Source organism: Mirounga angustirostris, unplaced genomic scaffold (assembly GCF_029215605.1).
Source record: "Mirounga angustirostris isolate CCGP_5_RB_7025 unplaced genomic scaffold, mMirAng1.0.hap1 SCAF_3, whole genome shotgun sequence".
Taxonomy (NCBI): domain Eukaryota; kingdom Metazoa; phylum Chordata; class Mammalia; order Carnivora; family Phocidae; genus Mirounga; species Mirounga angustirostris.
The window spans coordinates 13105057-13120243 of record NW_026991711.1 but is presented as its reverse complement, the minus strand read 5'-3'; the positions used below and the strand labels follow the sequence as shown (position 1 = coordinate 13120243).

General features: G+C 39.4%; 1 protein-coding gene across 2 annotated transcripts in view; it reads left to right on the top strand.

Annotated features, from left to right (window-relative positions):
- Positions 1-14192, top strand: part of IPO5 (importin 5) — a 41660-nt gene extending 27468 nt beyond the window's left edge. Inside the window, exons 15-26 of one of the 2 annotated variants that reach the window (XM_045869624.3) lie at positions 700-783; positions 2134-2266; positions 2354-2475; positions 5391-5487; positions 6666-6838; positions 8034-8145; positions 8232-8287; positions 9307-9429; positions 10292-10511; positions 11289-11517; positions 13055-13196; positions 14047-14192. In XM_045869624.3, coding sequence (XP_045725580.1) covers positions 700-783; positions 2134-2266; positions 2354-2475; positions 5391-5487; positions 6666-6838; positions 8034-8145; positions 8232-8287; positions 9307-9429; positions 10292-10511; positions 11289-11517; positions 13055-13196; positions 14047-14133 — 1578 coding nt within the window. In that variant the 3' untranslated portion in view covers positions 14134-14192. Of the gene's footprint in view, positions 1-699; positions 784-2133; positions 2267-2353; positions 2476-5390; positions 5488-6665; positions 6839-8033; positions 8146-8231; positions 8288-9306; positions 9430-10291; positions 10512-11288; positions 11518-13054; positions 13197-13362; positions 13631-14046 lie in introns of those variants that run through there. The other variant, XM_064585942.1, reaches the window with a different exon arrangement.
- The last annotated feature ends 995 nt before the right edge of the window (positions 14193-15187 follow it).

The window sequence follows — 15187 nt, the reverse complement described above, 5'->3', positions numbered from 1 at the left end:
CTTCAGAAAATAATTAGTAAGGACCATTCGCCAATGTATTTTTCTTCCCCCGCCAGCATCTCAGAGTTGTCAAAGCTGATCCAAAGAAGTTCCTCTGTCACTGACCCCTCAGGTTCCAATTCTCAGAACTATCAACATTAGAACCTCTCTGGTGGGTTTCTCCGAAACCAGCATCAGTATTAACTTACCCTATAAATTGCTTTCTGTGGGATACTGAGAACCTAACCAATAATTTATGTCCCATATTCTCTGTATCTGGCCTTCAAACTGTCTTTGAAACACTGCCTGTTTACACAGTGGAGATTGCCAGAACTACAGAGTTAAATGAAAATCATATGGTTCTAGGGAGCAATCCAAAATTTTATTTCTGGATTCGGATTATCTTTTTACTGCTGGAAATGCATAAACCATAGACCAAAACTTGATGTTATTAGAAATACCTCTATTCCGCAGTTCACCCTGACTTTTACTGGAGAATATATTTTTCTAGAAAGAGCACTAAGTCTGTGCAATATATAGATGAAAATTTGTCAGTGTAATTTTTGTCAGGGGTTATGACCCATGTGGGAAATGTAATAGATTTTCTTTTGGAAAGTTTTGTTACTATACAAGAAACAAAATTGGGTAGCAAGAAGCACCTCTCTGATCTGGTAGCCACAAGTACCACAAGTGTTGATTTTCCCAAATATTTTCTTCTAGTTCATGCAGGATGCATCAGATGTGATGCAGCTCTTATTGAAGACCCAGACAGACTTCAGCGATATGGAAGATGATGATCCTCAGGTAAAGCAGCTTGCACACATTCACCTTGATCCATTTGGGAGTTGTAGCTAGTGCAGGGTTAATGTACTCAAAAAAGAAACAGTAATAGGCTTCTTAAGATAACCCCTGGTGTCAGAGACCGTCTTCACTGGTTTTCCTTCACTTCTCCTCCCACCTTTTTCTCAGTCTGCCCCCTCTGCCCTGACTCTCAATTTATTTTTGGTGCTCTTAGGGTTCTGTCCTGGGCCCTCTTATCTCCTGAGCAGTGTCATCTACACCGTGGCTTCAGTTTCCCTCTGTATGCTGTGACTTCCAGGTCTTTCTCTGAATTAAAGGTTCATTTATCCAACAACTTACTAGACATCTCCATTTGGATGTCTCCCAGCCTTCTCAGTGCCACATGACTTCCTTCCCCTGTCAAAGAAATACAGAAACCTAACAATCTTAGAACATGCTCTGCTTTTCTCTTTCTGCCTGCGAACAAACATTCGTTTCACTTAGAACCTGCCCCCCATTCGGCCTCTTTCCTGCTCATATTTCACGTCTGGTGTAAGTCTCGAAAGTGGGTCCTTATGGCACCGTGTTGTAAATTGTACGTGTGTGTCGTAATCCCAGTTGTAGTCACTGTGCCTGACGTGTAACAGGCACTCTAAGTGTTGAGTCACATTTTGACTTCATACAGCCACGCTGTAATTGTTTCCCGTAAACTTAAAATTGGTTTGGTTTGGTTTTAGAGTAGGAGTGGGTCATTTGCGTCAATATATGCGACATAGATATGTTGGGGAGTAGTAAAAAACCACTTTCTGGGTTACCGGGATGATGAATTACAAACTAGATTTTCTGTAGGAATTTGCAGGTGACTAAGTACGTGACCACAGTAGAAGAGGTGTCTTCAGCATACCCAGCCGCTTAGAAAATTAAAACAGCTACGAGAAAGGGATGTTTTGTTTCTTGGGTGTTAATAAATGTTTAACGAATGGAATGCAAGGCAGTAGGGATACGGTCAGATGAAATAGGTTCCTATCTTCAAAAAATTAGTGCCTAGGAGTTGCTATGGTTAACTGGGTTTTATTTATGTGGTCCAGATGCTATTAGAGAAAAACTATGTATTGCTTCTTGAAAGTAAGAAACAATAAGACATAGTCCTGGTCTTTCTCTTTTGTCTCACCTGCTGTCTGTATCAGAAGGTAAAGGTTCACAATGATTTTGTTGTTTCTGAATGTTTTAAGTATATGACCTTAGAAACTGTACTTACCTCTTAAAGAGAGTGAATGTAAAATAAAACATTGTTTTTATGAAATAGGGAAATGGCTTTCTTTGTGATCTCTTTTTATCCATTGTTTTAAAATCAATTTTAATTTCCCCCCCCAGATCTCTTACATGATCTCAGCATGGGCCAGAATGTGCAAAATTCTTGGAAAAGAATTTCAGCAGTACCTTCCAGTGGTTATGGGGCCTTTAATGAAGACTGCTTCGATTAAGCCTGAAGTAGCCCTTTTAGATAGTAGGTATCTTCATAAAGATATAGCAGTTGTAAAGTTCTTCTCTGTAATTATTTTTAACATAAATTTGTTTTCTTTCCTGTTAATAGCCCAAGACATGGAGAATATGAGTGATGATGATGGTTGGGAGTTTGTGAACCTTGGGGATCAGCAAAGTTTTGGTATTAAAACTGCAGGACTGGAGGAAAAGTCTACTGCTTGTCAGATGCTGGTGAGTGTGTACAATGTTTACCAAACATCAGTTGACAACCTCCTGTAACACATACGTACACATTCCAGAGGAGTTCTTTTCGTAGATGCTAAAGAAATTATTTTAAAGAGCAGGAATATATTCTTTAAAATGTAGAAACCTTCTGACCCAACATTTCTACTTCTGGATAAAGAAATCTTGTAGGTGGAGCATCTGGGTGGCTCAGTCAGCTAAACAGCCTCCTCTTGATTTCGGCTCGGGTCATGATCTCAGGGCCCTGGGATCAAGCCCCACATCGGGCTCCGCCATGCTCGGCAGGGAGTCTGCTTGAGGATTCTCTCCCTCTGCCCCTCTCCTGTTCGCCCTCTCTCTCTTTCTAAAATAAAGAAATCTTTTTAAAAAAGGGAATCATGTAGGTAAGCTTCATTGTCAGTGCTGTTTCTAACAAGAACAACAAAAAACAAGCAGCTTGAATGCCTGTTACTAGGAAGATGATAATAATGTGCCCTGGACTGTGGCACAGCTGATACAAAGCTCCGTGCGGGCAAGGACTTTTGTCTGTTTTGTGCTTAGTGTATAGTAGACAAGATGACCAAGAAGTACGTTTTTGAATGAACGAACAGAAATGTGCTCATGATACTGAAAATAAAACTGTATGGTTTCACTTGTTAAAAAAAAAAAAAATACATAAACATGGTAGGGACAGCAAAATGTTTGCAATGATTATCTCTTACAGTATTATGGGGTCTTGCGTGTAAGTTCTCTTTGAGTTGTTTTTTTCCCCTTTATGAGCATATTGTTACAGACAGGGACAATATATTTTTTAAAAGAATTTAAGGGGCGCCTGGGTGGCTCAGTCGTCAGGCGTCTGCCTTCGGCTCAGGTCATGATCCCAGGGTCCTGGGATCGAGCCCCACATCGGGCTCCCTACTCAGTGGGAAGCCTGCTTCTCCCTCTCCCACTCCCCCTGCTTGTGTTCCCTCTCTCGCTGTGTCCCTCTCTGTCAAATAAATAAATAAAATATTAAAAAAAAAAGAATTTAAAAATTACGGCTTTGGGTTACAAATTTAGCAGTTAAGTAAGCCTAAGTAAAAGTTAATTGCTTACATATTATCTTGTATTAATAAAGCACTGTTATGTTCTCGAATTCATTTAAACTTTATTTCTTAAACTTATGCTTATCATCAGTACTTGCTATATTTTATAAATATTTATCTTTAATTTATAAACATTTTGGATTTTTGTGGTATCTCAACTAGAGAGCAATTATAAATGTCACATCTCTTAACAAAACTATCAAATCTTTTAATGTAGTGGAAGAAAGTAAAGAAACAATTATTTTTAAAACCGCACTGTTTGGAGCACCTGGGTGGCTTGGTCATTTGGGCATCCAACTCTTGGTTTCAGCTCAGGTCATGGTCTGGGGGTCGTGAGATTGAGCTGCATCAGACTCTGCACTGAGCATGGAGCCTGCAACCCCTGTTCACAGGGGCTCTCTCTCTCAAAATAAATAAGTAAACAAATAGCACTGTTTTCTCTGTTTCATTGCCAAAATTATTTCTTTTTTAAGATTTGTTTGAGGGGCACCTGGGTGGCTCAGTCGTTAAGCGTCTGCCTTCGGCTCAAGTCATGGTCCCAGGGTCCTGGGATCGAGCCCCACATCGGGCTCCCTGCTCAGCAGGAAGCCTGCTTCTCCCTCTCCCACTCCCCCTGCTTGTGTTCCCTCTCTTGCTGTGTCTCTCCCTGTCAAATAAATAAATAAAATCTTTAAAAAAAAAAAAATTTATTTATTTGAGGGGGAGAGAGAATACTCAAGCAGACTCCCCACTGAGCACGGAGCCCGAAGTGGGGCTAGATCCCAAGATCCTGAGATTATGACCTGAGCTGAAACCAAGAGCTGGAAGCTCAACTGAATGAGTCACCCAGTCACCCCAGAAATGATTTAAAAAAAAAAAAAATACAAGATAACGTAAGCCTATTTGCAGTTTTACAGAGGAAGTGATACGCTACAATTACATATTTAGATTTTTTTTTTTTTTTTTGAAAGCGAGAGGATGAGCGTGGAGGGAGAGGCTCCTTGCTCAGAGCATAGCCTGACACAGGGATCGATCTCACGACCCTGAGATCACGACATGAGCCAAAATCAAGAGTTAGACGCTTAACCAACTGAGCCACCCAGGAGCCCCTATATCTTTTTTTTATTTATTGAAGATTTTATTTATTTATTTGAGAGAGTGTGTGTGTGCACAAGCAGGGGGAGGGGCAGTGAGAGAGGGAGAAGCAGACTCCCCACCAAGCAGGTTGCCCAATGTGGGGCTCGATTCTAGGCCCCTGAGATCATGACCTAAGCTGAAAGCAGCTGTTTAACCAACTGAGCCACCCAGGTGCCCCTTATCTTTTTAAATTATTTTCCTTAATTGGTACATTTTGTTTAAGGTTTCTCAGAGTGCCAAAACTTGCAAAATTCTCCCATGCAGAAGAATTAAAATGTTTCGTGTGTGAGCCTTTAAACAACAGTGTATACTGCAGTCACGCCATGGCCCTTTCCCATTTTACAGTTCTTTTTACGTTTATATTTGTGTTTCCCAAACACCTTTCACAGTACTGCATGCAGCTTTTTTTCCCCTTAATTTGAGAGACAGAGTGTGTGCAAGCCCGGGGAGGGGCAGAGGGACTCTCAAGGAGACTCCGTGCTGAACACAGAGCCCAACACAGGGCCTGATCTCACAACCCTGAGATCATGACCTGAGCAGAAATCATGGGTGGGATGCTTAATGAACTGAGCCACCCACGCACCCCCCTGTATGCAGCTTTAAATGTATTTCTAGTCAGGATGCAGCATTATGTGGTCCTTATGATTCTGCTATTTGTTAACAGATATTAATATCTTAAAACTAACGTGGATCTTGATGTCTTTTCCAATATTTTGTTTTCAGGTTTGCTATGCTAAAGAGTTGAAGGAAGGCTTTGTAGAATATACCGAGCAAGTTGTCAAACTGATGGTCCCTCTACTGAAATTTTACTTCCACGATGATATCCTACAACTTTTGAACGCAAGACGTTTCTAGAATTAGTTAAATTATAGCTTGTTCAAGTATTAGACTTTGTGTTAACTGAAGCCTACATCACCGTTACTGTTTGCACGAAGCTTCATTTTTTGCATGTGCTTTAGTTTCATAGGTTTTTGCTTGTGCCAAAAACATGAAAATGAAAATGTTACCGAACTACTAGTTGACAGCTTTTTCTGTGAACCTCTGAAGGATTTTAAGGATTGATATTTTATTAGCGTACGTTTGCAGTTATATATAATTGCTATTTTTCTCAAGTATTTTTTGGTAATGTTAAGAAACTAAGATCTTTCTTAATAGGTTAGAGACCCACCGATAATTTTCTGTGGTTCTACATTGGGGAGAAATATTTCTTGATAAATCTGCATGTTAAAGGTTTTCTTCTCAACATGATAATAGTAGTTAATACATACAGAAACATTTTTATGCCTTTACACACACACACACACAAGCACGCAATTTCATAGATGGATTTTGAAAAAAGGACAGCCCAACAGTGTTGGAGTCCAGACCCAAACCGAGATCTTCCTGACTCCACAGCCCCTTTGTTGTAGTTCTTCATGCAGTATTCTGTAGTGGCATCCTTAACAAAAGACAGCTTTTGCCCAACAGAAACTTACCATGATGCCAGAGGACGAGCTAGTCTCAGGACCTTATTTTACAAATGATATTAGATAGGGAGGGGCAACTTGATCTTCAGTGAAAACCGGAAAGGCTCTGACAGGAGAAGATCCTCATTAGTTTTCCCAGGAGAATCATAGCTTTGGTTGCATTTATTAGAAACCTATATTGCCTAAAGTTTTGGGATAGGAACATCTTGAGATATGCTCTAAGGATCCCAGATCCTTTCACATTTCAGACTCATTGCTGCTGTATTATAGGTGACAGAAAAGACAGGAGATAAGTCACATGGGTAGGGAGATGTCTGTTTTTGTACCCATATTCTACTTACTGCAAGCTCCTGGGTAGCAATCTCGGATAAACAGACGTTCCTGGTGCTCAGTGAGCACTTTAATGTTTACATAAGCAAAGAAAGTGATAGTATGATCTTTTGAGGATAGTGAGTACACTAAGTGTATCTGAGGATAGTGATTACACTAAGTGTATCTAAGAATAGTGATTATGTTTCCTTAACAATAAAACGTGTTCGAGTGGCAGCAGCAGAATCCATGCCTCTCCTCCTGGAATGTGCGAGAGTTCGTGGTCCTGAGTATCTTACACAGATGTGGCATTTTATGTGTGATGCTCTAATCAAGGCCATTGGCACAGAACCAGATTCAGATGTCCTCTCAGAAATAATGCATTCTTTTGCGAAGGTAAATATTTTTCTCTTAAAAATATGTATAAGGTTATGTGTTCATTTATTAGTCTTGCTAAATAAATTGAATCTTTTTGTGCTATAACAGATGATTTTCTTTTTTTTTTTTTTTTAAAGATTTTATTTATTTATTTGTGAGAGAGAATGAGAGACAGAGAGCACGAGAGGGAGGAGGGTCAGAGGGAGAAGCAGACTCCCTGCCGAGCAGGGAGCCCGATGCGGGACTCGATCCTGGGACTCCAGGATCATGACCTGAGCCGAAGGCAGTCGCTTAACCGACTGAGCCACCCAGGCGCCCCAGATGATTTTCTTATTTACTGTAATTGTTTAATTCTTTTTTAGTTTAATGTTTTGGTGTTGTCATTCTTTTTGTTTTGTGTTTGTTTTTTTCCAGAGTCGCTGCTCTTATAGTCCAGTCTTGATTAGTTTCCACCATCATTTCCCTAACAATCCAGCTTCAGAATCTTGGCTCATTTCCAGCCCACACCTAGTTTGTCCTATTCTCTCCTATATCCCTCTGCTCTTCACATTGCCTTTGTCTTCTTTGTGCTGAGCTAGCCTTTCTTGGTCTGTTCCAGAAGTCTCTGTCCTTACTCTCCCTCTCAGTTCATTCTCCTTTTCTGAGGCGTGAATTTGCTTGTTACTTGTCACTCCTCTTCCCGTATTCTTGTTCAGCTCCGTGGCGTGCCCCTAGTTCGTTTTAAAAGTTCTTCATCACCTTTATTTGTCCCTATTTACACCCCTGCAGTTTGAATTTTCTTCTGTTTTTCCAAAGAATGCCTGCTGCTGGGCCTTTGCACATACCATCTCCCCCAGCTGCAAGTGCCCTCCCAGCACACGCTTGCCCTTTCTCCAGCTGGGTTCGTGTAGAAGTCTGTGTGTGGTGATTGAGCTCCCTAGAGGCTGGGTGCTCTGCTCCATCTTTGAGACCTCAGCACCTAGCAGTAATGCCTGGCATTTAAGATAGGCTCAGGATCTGTTTCATATAAAAATGTTGCTTAAATTTTTTTCTTTGAAGTACTGTCATTGTAACACACAGCAAGCATTATCTACTCATTCAATCATTAGTCTTCCAGGGTACCGGCTTAGTGAATTTTTCTCATGCTTCCATGTGATTCTTAATGGAATTTAACTTTTGGACTCTAAAACCCTTAAATCCCATGGCTTGCTTTCTTTCCTCAATTTCATTGCAGTGCATTGAAGTTATGGGAGATGGATGTCTTAATAATGAACATTTTGAAGAATTGGGAGGAATATTGAAAGCTAAACTCGAAGAACATTTTAAAAATCAAGAATTGCGGCAAGGTAAGTTTTCCACGCTTTTCTTTCTGAAAGTAATCCTTGACCATTTTGGCGACATTTAAAAAGACATTTATTTGGGTGTGTTTTAGTTAAAAGACAAGATGAAGACTATGATGAGCAGGTGGAAGAGTCACTACAAGATGAGGTAAATTATTCCCTTCAGAACTTAATTTATATGATCATTTGCATTTGGAAGATTTTTAAATGCTTAAGTTTCTAATTCATCTGACTTGTCATTCTGATGGTAATGATCAGTAAGTTTTAGCAGAAGAATCTGACATGTGTTGCATTTACAAATTTAGAGAATAAGTAACTGAAATTAGCTGATTTGTGGTTTGAATGCTGTGTGTGAGTTCTTGTTGCAGTACCTCACGTATAACAGCGCTTGTAAGTTCACCTAGTATTTCTTTTACATAGTGCTCTGAACAACTTTTTATTTGGTGGTGCTTTCAGCATTTTAAAGATAAGTGAACTCTAATTCAGATGTTGAATGACTGTCTAATGCCACACACTGTTGACAATCTGGGGCTTAAGGCCAGATCTTTTTGCAACATCAGCTGTTTTTCTCCCGGACCACAGAATATAATACAGATTTCCTTATAAATAATACACATAGAGTGGCTGATGTAAGTCTTCTTTACCTTGTTACTCAGTTTTCTCCTCATCGAATCACTTGACGCCATCAATTCTATTTCCGCTGTGTGTTCAGGGTCCAAAGTGTGGCATGTAGCCATCCTGGTGGACCCAGGTCAGCCCATTTCTGTGCGGGTTGCTCACATGCTGACAGGCGCGGATTATGAGTAACTGACCCCACGTCTCCACCAGTCTGCTCCAAGATTAGAAACATTCTTGCAGAAAACAAAAAATGGTACTAAAGTAAAAACACTTCTGTCTCAGAATTTCGAAACTTTCAAGAAAACTCTTTGGAATAAGTACAATACTTGCCCACACCTTTATCTGTCTATAGGCAGGTAGGAGATGCCACCCCCAATCATCGAGGTAACCACAGTCTCCAGATGCTTGCTATGCCCCTAAGAAAATGATGAGAAATTTAATTTTCTATATTTCTTGAGATTTTTTTAAGTAAATGTAACTGTTCGTCATAGTGGAGATACTTTTTAATACATAAGGGTGTTGTGTGTGTTTTTTTGTTTTTGTTTTTAGGATGATAATGATGTTTATATTCTGACCAAAGTGTCAGACATTTTACACTCAATATTCAGTAGCTACAAGGAAAAGGTGTTACCATGGTTTGAACAGCTGCTTCCGTTAATTGTCAACCTAATTGTAAGTGTTGCCTCTCTTTGACAGTTATTTTAGATAGTTGCCTAGAATGGTTTCAGTGCAGCACTTGAAAACACACTTTCAGGTTAAAATGGATCTTAGAAATCATAAAGACCTTCCAGAGTACATCTTTAATTTTATCAAGTTTATTGCATTGCCCTTGATATTTTCTCATTTAAGGTTTGCTAATTAGGTTTTCCATAGTTCAATTAAATTACAATGCGTTCCAGAGACCTACAAATGACTTTTCATTATTTGAGGTTATGTGTGCCCTGCTAAATTAACAAAATGATTACTTTTTTTGGTGGACCCTAGAGGATTCAGTTAAAATCCTTGTTACGTACAACCAGCAGTCATACATTGTGGATGATGGCCTTATGTATTCAGTTTTTAAAATATGCATGAAAAGCAATCAATAGAAGTTTGTCTTGCTTTGTCTTTTAATTTTGCACAGCACATTTTTTAAAACGTTTAGGCCCATGTGACTTAGCCTGTTGAGTGGATATATAAAGCTAAAACCTGTTCACAGCTTTTCTTGTTGTTTCTTAAAGACAGCATTATTATCTTTTTTTGAAGCAAATGTACATATGTTGCTGCTGCAGCTGGTTCTTCCTGGTATATGGTAATGTCAGATTGTGGGATTCTATAGAAAATCATGCAAAGTCTTTTAAACTTGTAGTTTATTAAATCTCTGTTGTAAGTTGAAGATTGTTATTCATAAGAAGTAATTATTACTGTGTTGTTTTTCATTGCTTGTTTCAGGAATATCCATGTAAGCTGATAGTCTATTGTGAAGTTTGTTTTTTTTTTTACATTCTTAATGTACTCCAGTATTCAAAGCTTAAAAGATTCTCTTCTTTTATAGTGTCCACATAGACCATGGCCAGACAGACAATGGGGATTGTGCATCTTTGATGATGTCATAGAACACTGTAGTCCAGCCTCATTTAAATATGCAGAATATTTCTTAAGGCCAATGCTCCAATATGTATGTGACAACAGCCCAGAAGTCAGGCAAGCAGCTGCATATGGCTTGGGAGTCATGGCACAGTATGGTGGAGATAACTATCGTCCTTTTTGTACAGGTACTTCCGTTTGTTTGGTTCCAGGCATTCCTTTTATCGCTTCCTTGTTATCTTTTCCACACCCCCAAGCCCCCAAACATTATATAGCTATTTCTGCTGTATTCACCTTCCCCTTCTTAAACATCTCGCCTATAGCGCATACCTGTAGGGGAGCGCATAGCCTCCCCACCCCGTCCTCCAGAGTACAGTTCTTTTGGGTTTGGGAGTTACACCCTGGCTGTAGCAAAGGACCTTTTTTTTTTTTTTTTTTTTTTTTTAAGATTCTTTTGAGAGAGTGAGAGCACACACGAGCAGGGGGAGGGGCAGAGGGAGAGGGAGAAGCAGACACCCCACTGAGCGCAGAGCCCAATGAGGGGGCTCAATCCCAGGACCCTGAGATCATGATCTGAGCCAAAGTCAGACAGTTAACTGACCGAGCCACCCAGGCGCCCCTAGCATAGAACTTTTCAAACATACTGGGGTCCCTGTAGGGTTAGCACAGGAATGCAGCTGGGGGCTTTTAAAATAAGCTGAAATACCCTGAGGTGGTCAGGAGTATAAATCTGGAGGCTCCTGACCTTGACATCATGGGGTCTCGGTAGAGTGAGTGCTGGTGCTCCTGGCCACGTTGGGGCAGCCTGCCTTTCTTACTTCTGGTTCTGCAGCCAAGAAGACAAAACATGCCTTAGACCTTACTAATTCTTCACTGTAATTGATAACTGGGCCAAAGATAAAAAAAGGAATATTGCCATGAAAATGTGAGGTTTTAACTGACCTTCTTGCAATTGCCTATTTTAGAAGCACTTCCACTGCTGGTAAGAGTTATTCAGTCAGCCGATTCTAAGACCAAAGAAAATGTCAATGCTACAGAGAACTGCATCTCAGCAGTAGGGAAAATTATGAAGTTCAAGCCCGACTGTGTGAACGTTGAAGAAGTCCTGCCACACTGGTTGTCTTGGCTTCCACTACATGAAGATAAAGAAGAAGCTGTTCAGACCTTCAATTATCTGTGTGACTTGATTGAAAGGTAAGAAAAAAGGACAAATAGACCTTATTTCTTCCTCTTTCTGTAAAACAGCGTTTCCTGTGCACAGCCCTCAGATACAGTGTAGGTTTCTAATAATGTTGTCTTTATAAATCATGCTAAACCATATCACAGTTAATGCTGCCTTACAATTAGATCTAAATTTGACTTATCCTTTATGGAATTAGATTCAACAGTTGAGGGATTGTAGAACATAATGTTTTAAGAAGGTTCCCTTTTAATATTGTCACCCACCCCATTTATCTGTTTTTTGTTTATTTGGCTTTAGATTTTTTTTTTTTTTTTAAGATATTTATTTGACAGAGAGAGCACAAGCAGAGGGAGAAGCAGGCTCCCCGCTGAGCAAGGAGCCCGATGCGGGGCTCGATCCCAGGACCCTGGGATCATGACCTGAGCTGGAAGCAGATGCCACCGAGGCGCCCCACTTTAGATTTTTTTTTTTTTTTTTAATTTCAGCTTTACTGACATGTAATTGACATGTATCACTTACTAGTAGAATGAGATTGAAGAATGTTGGTAGTGCCATTATTTGACCCTCTAGAATTCTGGTGTTTTTCTTTGGATTCAGGAATCAGTGGTATAAGGAAAGTATTCCAGACAGATAATCAAGATCTGGCCCTGGGCCCTGGCATTATTAATGCTATTTTGTGTCCATGAGTGTATCTAAGAATTGCAACAACTGGAGGCTATAGAAGCTATCAAATCCCAAGGCGTGTTCTTTGGTGTCTGTTTTTCTAAATCCAAGTTCTCCTAAATATTAATCAGATCTAGGCTCTGTCGCTCTTAATTATTGCTTTTATTCATGAATAACTCTAAGGGCTACCACCACTCCTTTCCTGGAATTTGTAGAAATAGGCCAGTGGGCATATTCCTTCATGCCTGTTTAAGTTCAGGTTCACACAAATGTTGTGTTCGAGTGTTCCCACAGAGAACTATCATTTAGGGATGTGATGGCCGTCTTGGAGACTATACACTCCTTATCTTCTCCTGCCTCTGAAGCCACGACTTCTCCATCATGCTATTTGATCATCTCCCTTGAAAATGAGTATTCCGAAAGTCTCTTAATGAAAGACTAGAATTCTAGTTAAATTCACTGTTACGTTTCTTTCCATGAAACTTGCCTAAAGTTTATTTCCCAGCTTACTCTTGAAATGCCCCTAAATCCTTTTGAACTTCAAATTTATTTGGAAACCATTTTGCCATATATAAATTCTTAGTAATAGCTCTTTTTTTTCTTTAAATAAGTCATAAATTATAAAGCACTTAGAACATTCTTTCCTTGGCCCTTAAACATGAGAGATGAGCCAAGTATTTTTCCTCATTTACATGGGAAGACCCTGAAGAGCTAATTAATACAATTAGCTTGTTTTCCTTCCACTGAATTTTATTTTAGTGAATGCATAATCATAAAATTCTGTAACAAAATTCTATGTTGGAGGAAGGATGTAGGAAAGTATGAGTGCTTGAGTAATTTCTCCTTATAATTTTCATTTATAATGGCTTTCTTCTTTTTGGTCAGTAATCACCCCATCGTTCTTGGCCCAAACAATACCAATCTGCCCAAAATATTCAGTATAATTGCAGAAGGAGAAATGCATGAGGCAATTAAACATGAAGATCCTTGTGCCAAACGTCTGGCTAATGTAGTTCGTCAAGTACAGGTAAGCTGTTCTGCCTAAATTGGGGCAGGGGAAATAAAAATAAGTTTTTTGGGAGGTGTTTTGGTTTTGTTTTTTGGGTTTTTTTTTTTTTTCTTTTTTTCTACATTAGAAGAAAGAAAGCCACACTTTTTTTTTTTTTTAAGATTTTTATTTATTTATTTGTCAGAGAGAGAACCCAAGCAGGGGGAGTGGCAGAGGGAGAAGCAGGCTCCCCACTGAGCAGAGAGCCTGATGCAGGACTCGATCTGAGGACCCCAGGATCATGACCTGAGCCGAAGGCAGACGCTTAACAAACTGAGCCACCCAGGCACCCCATAGAAAAAAGAAATAGATACCCAATTTCATTTTTATATTCTCTCGTCTCCAAGGCTCAAATTACTTAACATATAATCTGTCCATATGGTCTTTTTTTTTTTTTAGCGCTAAAACATTTGTCCTAAACTTGACACATTTTGAACCTTCCACTTGGTGCATAACATATACTCGTGTAGGTTTTTTTTTTTTTTCATTGTCTAAAGAAAAATAAAGATGAGATTTTAATAGTAAATAAGCTGTCAGCTGCCGAAGTTTTTTAAGTGACTTATGCTCCCTGAATTCTTCACATGTTGTTTCCTTGACTGTGTCCTCTACCTGGTACAGTTTTATCAAGTCAGACTGAATGAAGAAAACTTAGTGTAAATGAAATGAACTTTAAAGATATGAACAGATTTCTTGCTTTTATAATGATACTCATGAAACTACCTCAAAAGAAAGAATTGGGCGTTCTTAGAGTCTACCGAAGGCTGAGTAGCACGGTGCGTCTAAATGACCGCTGCACTGAATCTAAATGCCTGAAACTGTTTCTTCCTAGACTTCTGGAGGACTGTGGGCCGAGTGCGTGGCACAGCTGAGTCCCGAGCAGCAGGCGGCCATGCAGGAGCTCCTGAACTCTGCTTGAAGGGCCTTAATATCTCCACCAGAAAGCTAACTCCAAATAAACGTTTACCCTTTTGTTTAGGTTTCTCTGTTTTGTTTTTGAGCACAAGAAAGCGGTAGAGTTGTGTCGTGTAGGCCGTTCTCCTGCAAAGCCACAGCGGCGAGAAGAGAAGCACTGGGTTTCAGAGTGGTGTTTGAAAGGATTCCCTCGCACCACAGAAGAGGTTCCCCGTAAGCCCTGCGCTAGCACTGAAGAGTATTTTTCTATTGGTATAAGCCACCCACGTGAAAGTGAAAGGGAAGTGAAATTAAGTTTCCTCATTAGACATAAGGAAATCTAAGACAAAACAGCTTTAAGATCAGTTATTCAGCGTAGATGTGTGTGAAAACAATTTGCTATACACCTAGTGTTAATTTTATTAATTGGAGTGTGAGTCTTTTTGTAGGGTAGAAAGAAACCTTCTACCCAACAAACTAGTAGATCCAAAATTTGAAAAAAGAAAAAAAAAAGCTGAAGACAAAAACAAGCATGAAGATGTCATATTTGATGTCACTTTCGGTTTTTTCCCAGAAGGCTTATGCAGTGACTCAATCTGGAAAGCTGCTCAGCTTCCAGCCCTTGAATGTGAAGTGTCGTTGGCATGTCCGGCAGTAGTCTCTCATTCACTCCTCAATAAACAACATTGAAATACAAAAGAAGTTCGTGTAAAAATTCAGTACCGTCTGGCTTTGATTCATTTAATGTTTTTAATATAAGAATAAGCTAATATTTTTTTAGCGTTAGTAATTGTGGCTTTGAATGTTTTCTTTTTCCCCTAATATTTTCCTTGTGCAGTTTGAACATTAAAAGCATCTAGTTTTTACCATCTTCCACTTTAATTTAAGCTAAGTTATATACCTAGTCCTTCACAACTGGTATCCTTTTAAGGTTTGCAAATTTCAACCAATAGTTTTTTTAAATTAAGATTGTTCTGGTAGATTAAAAAAGATTTGGCTTAGAATTTTCACTGCAAATTGTAATTGACACGGAGCCACACACAACTTTCAAACTTTTAATTTTATGATAAATATTCTGC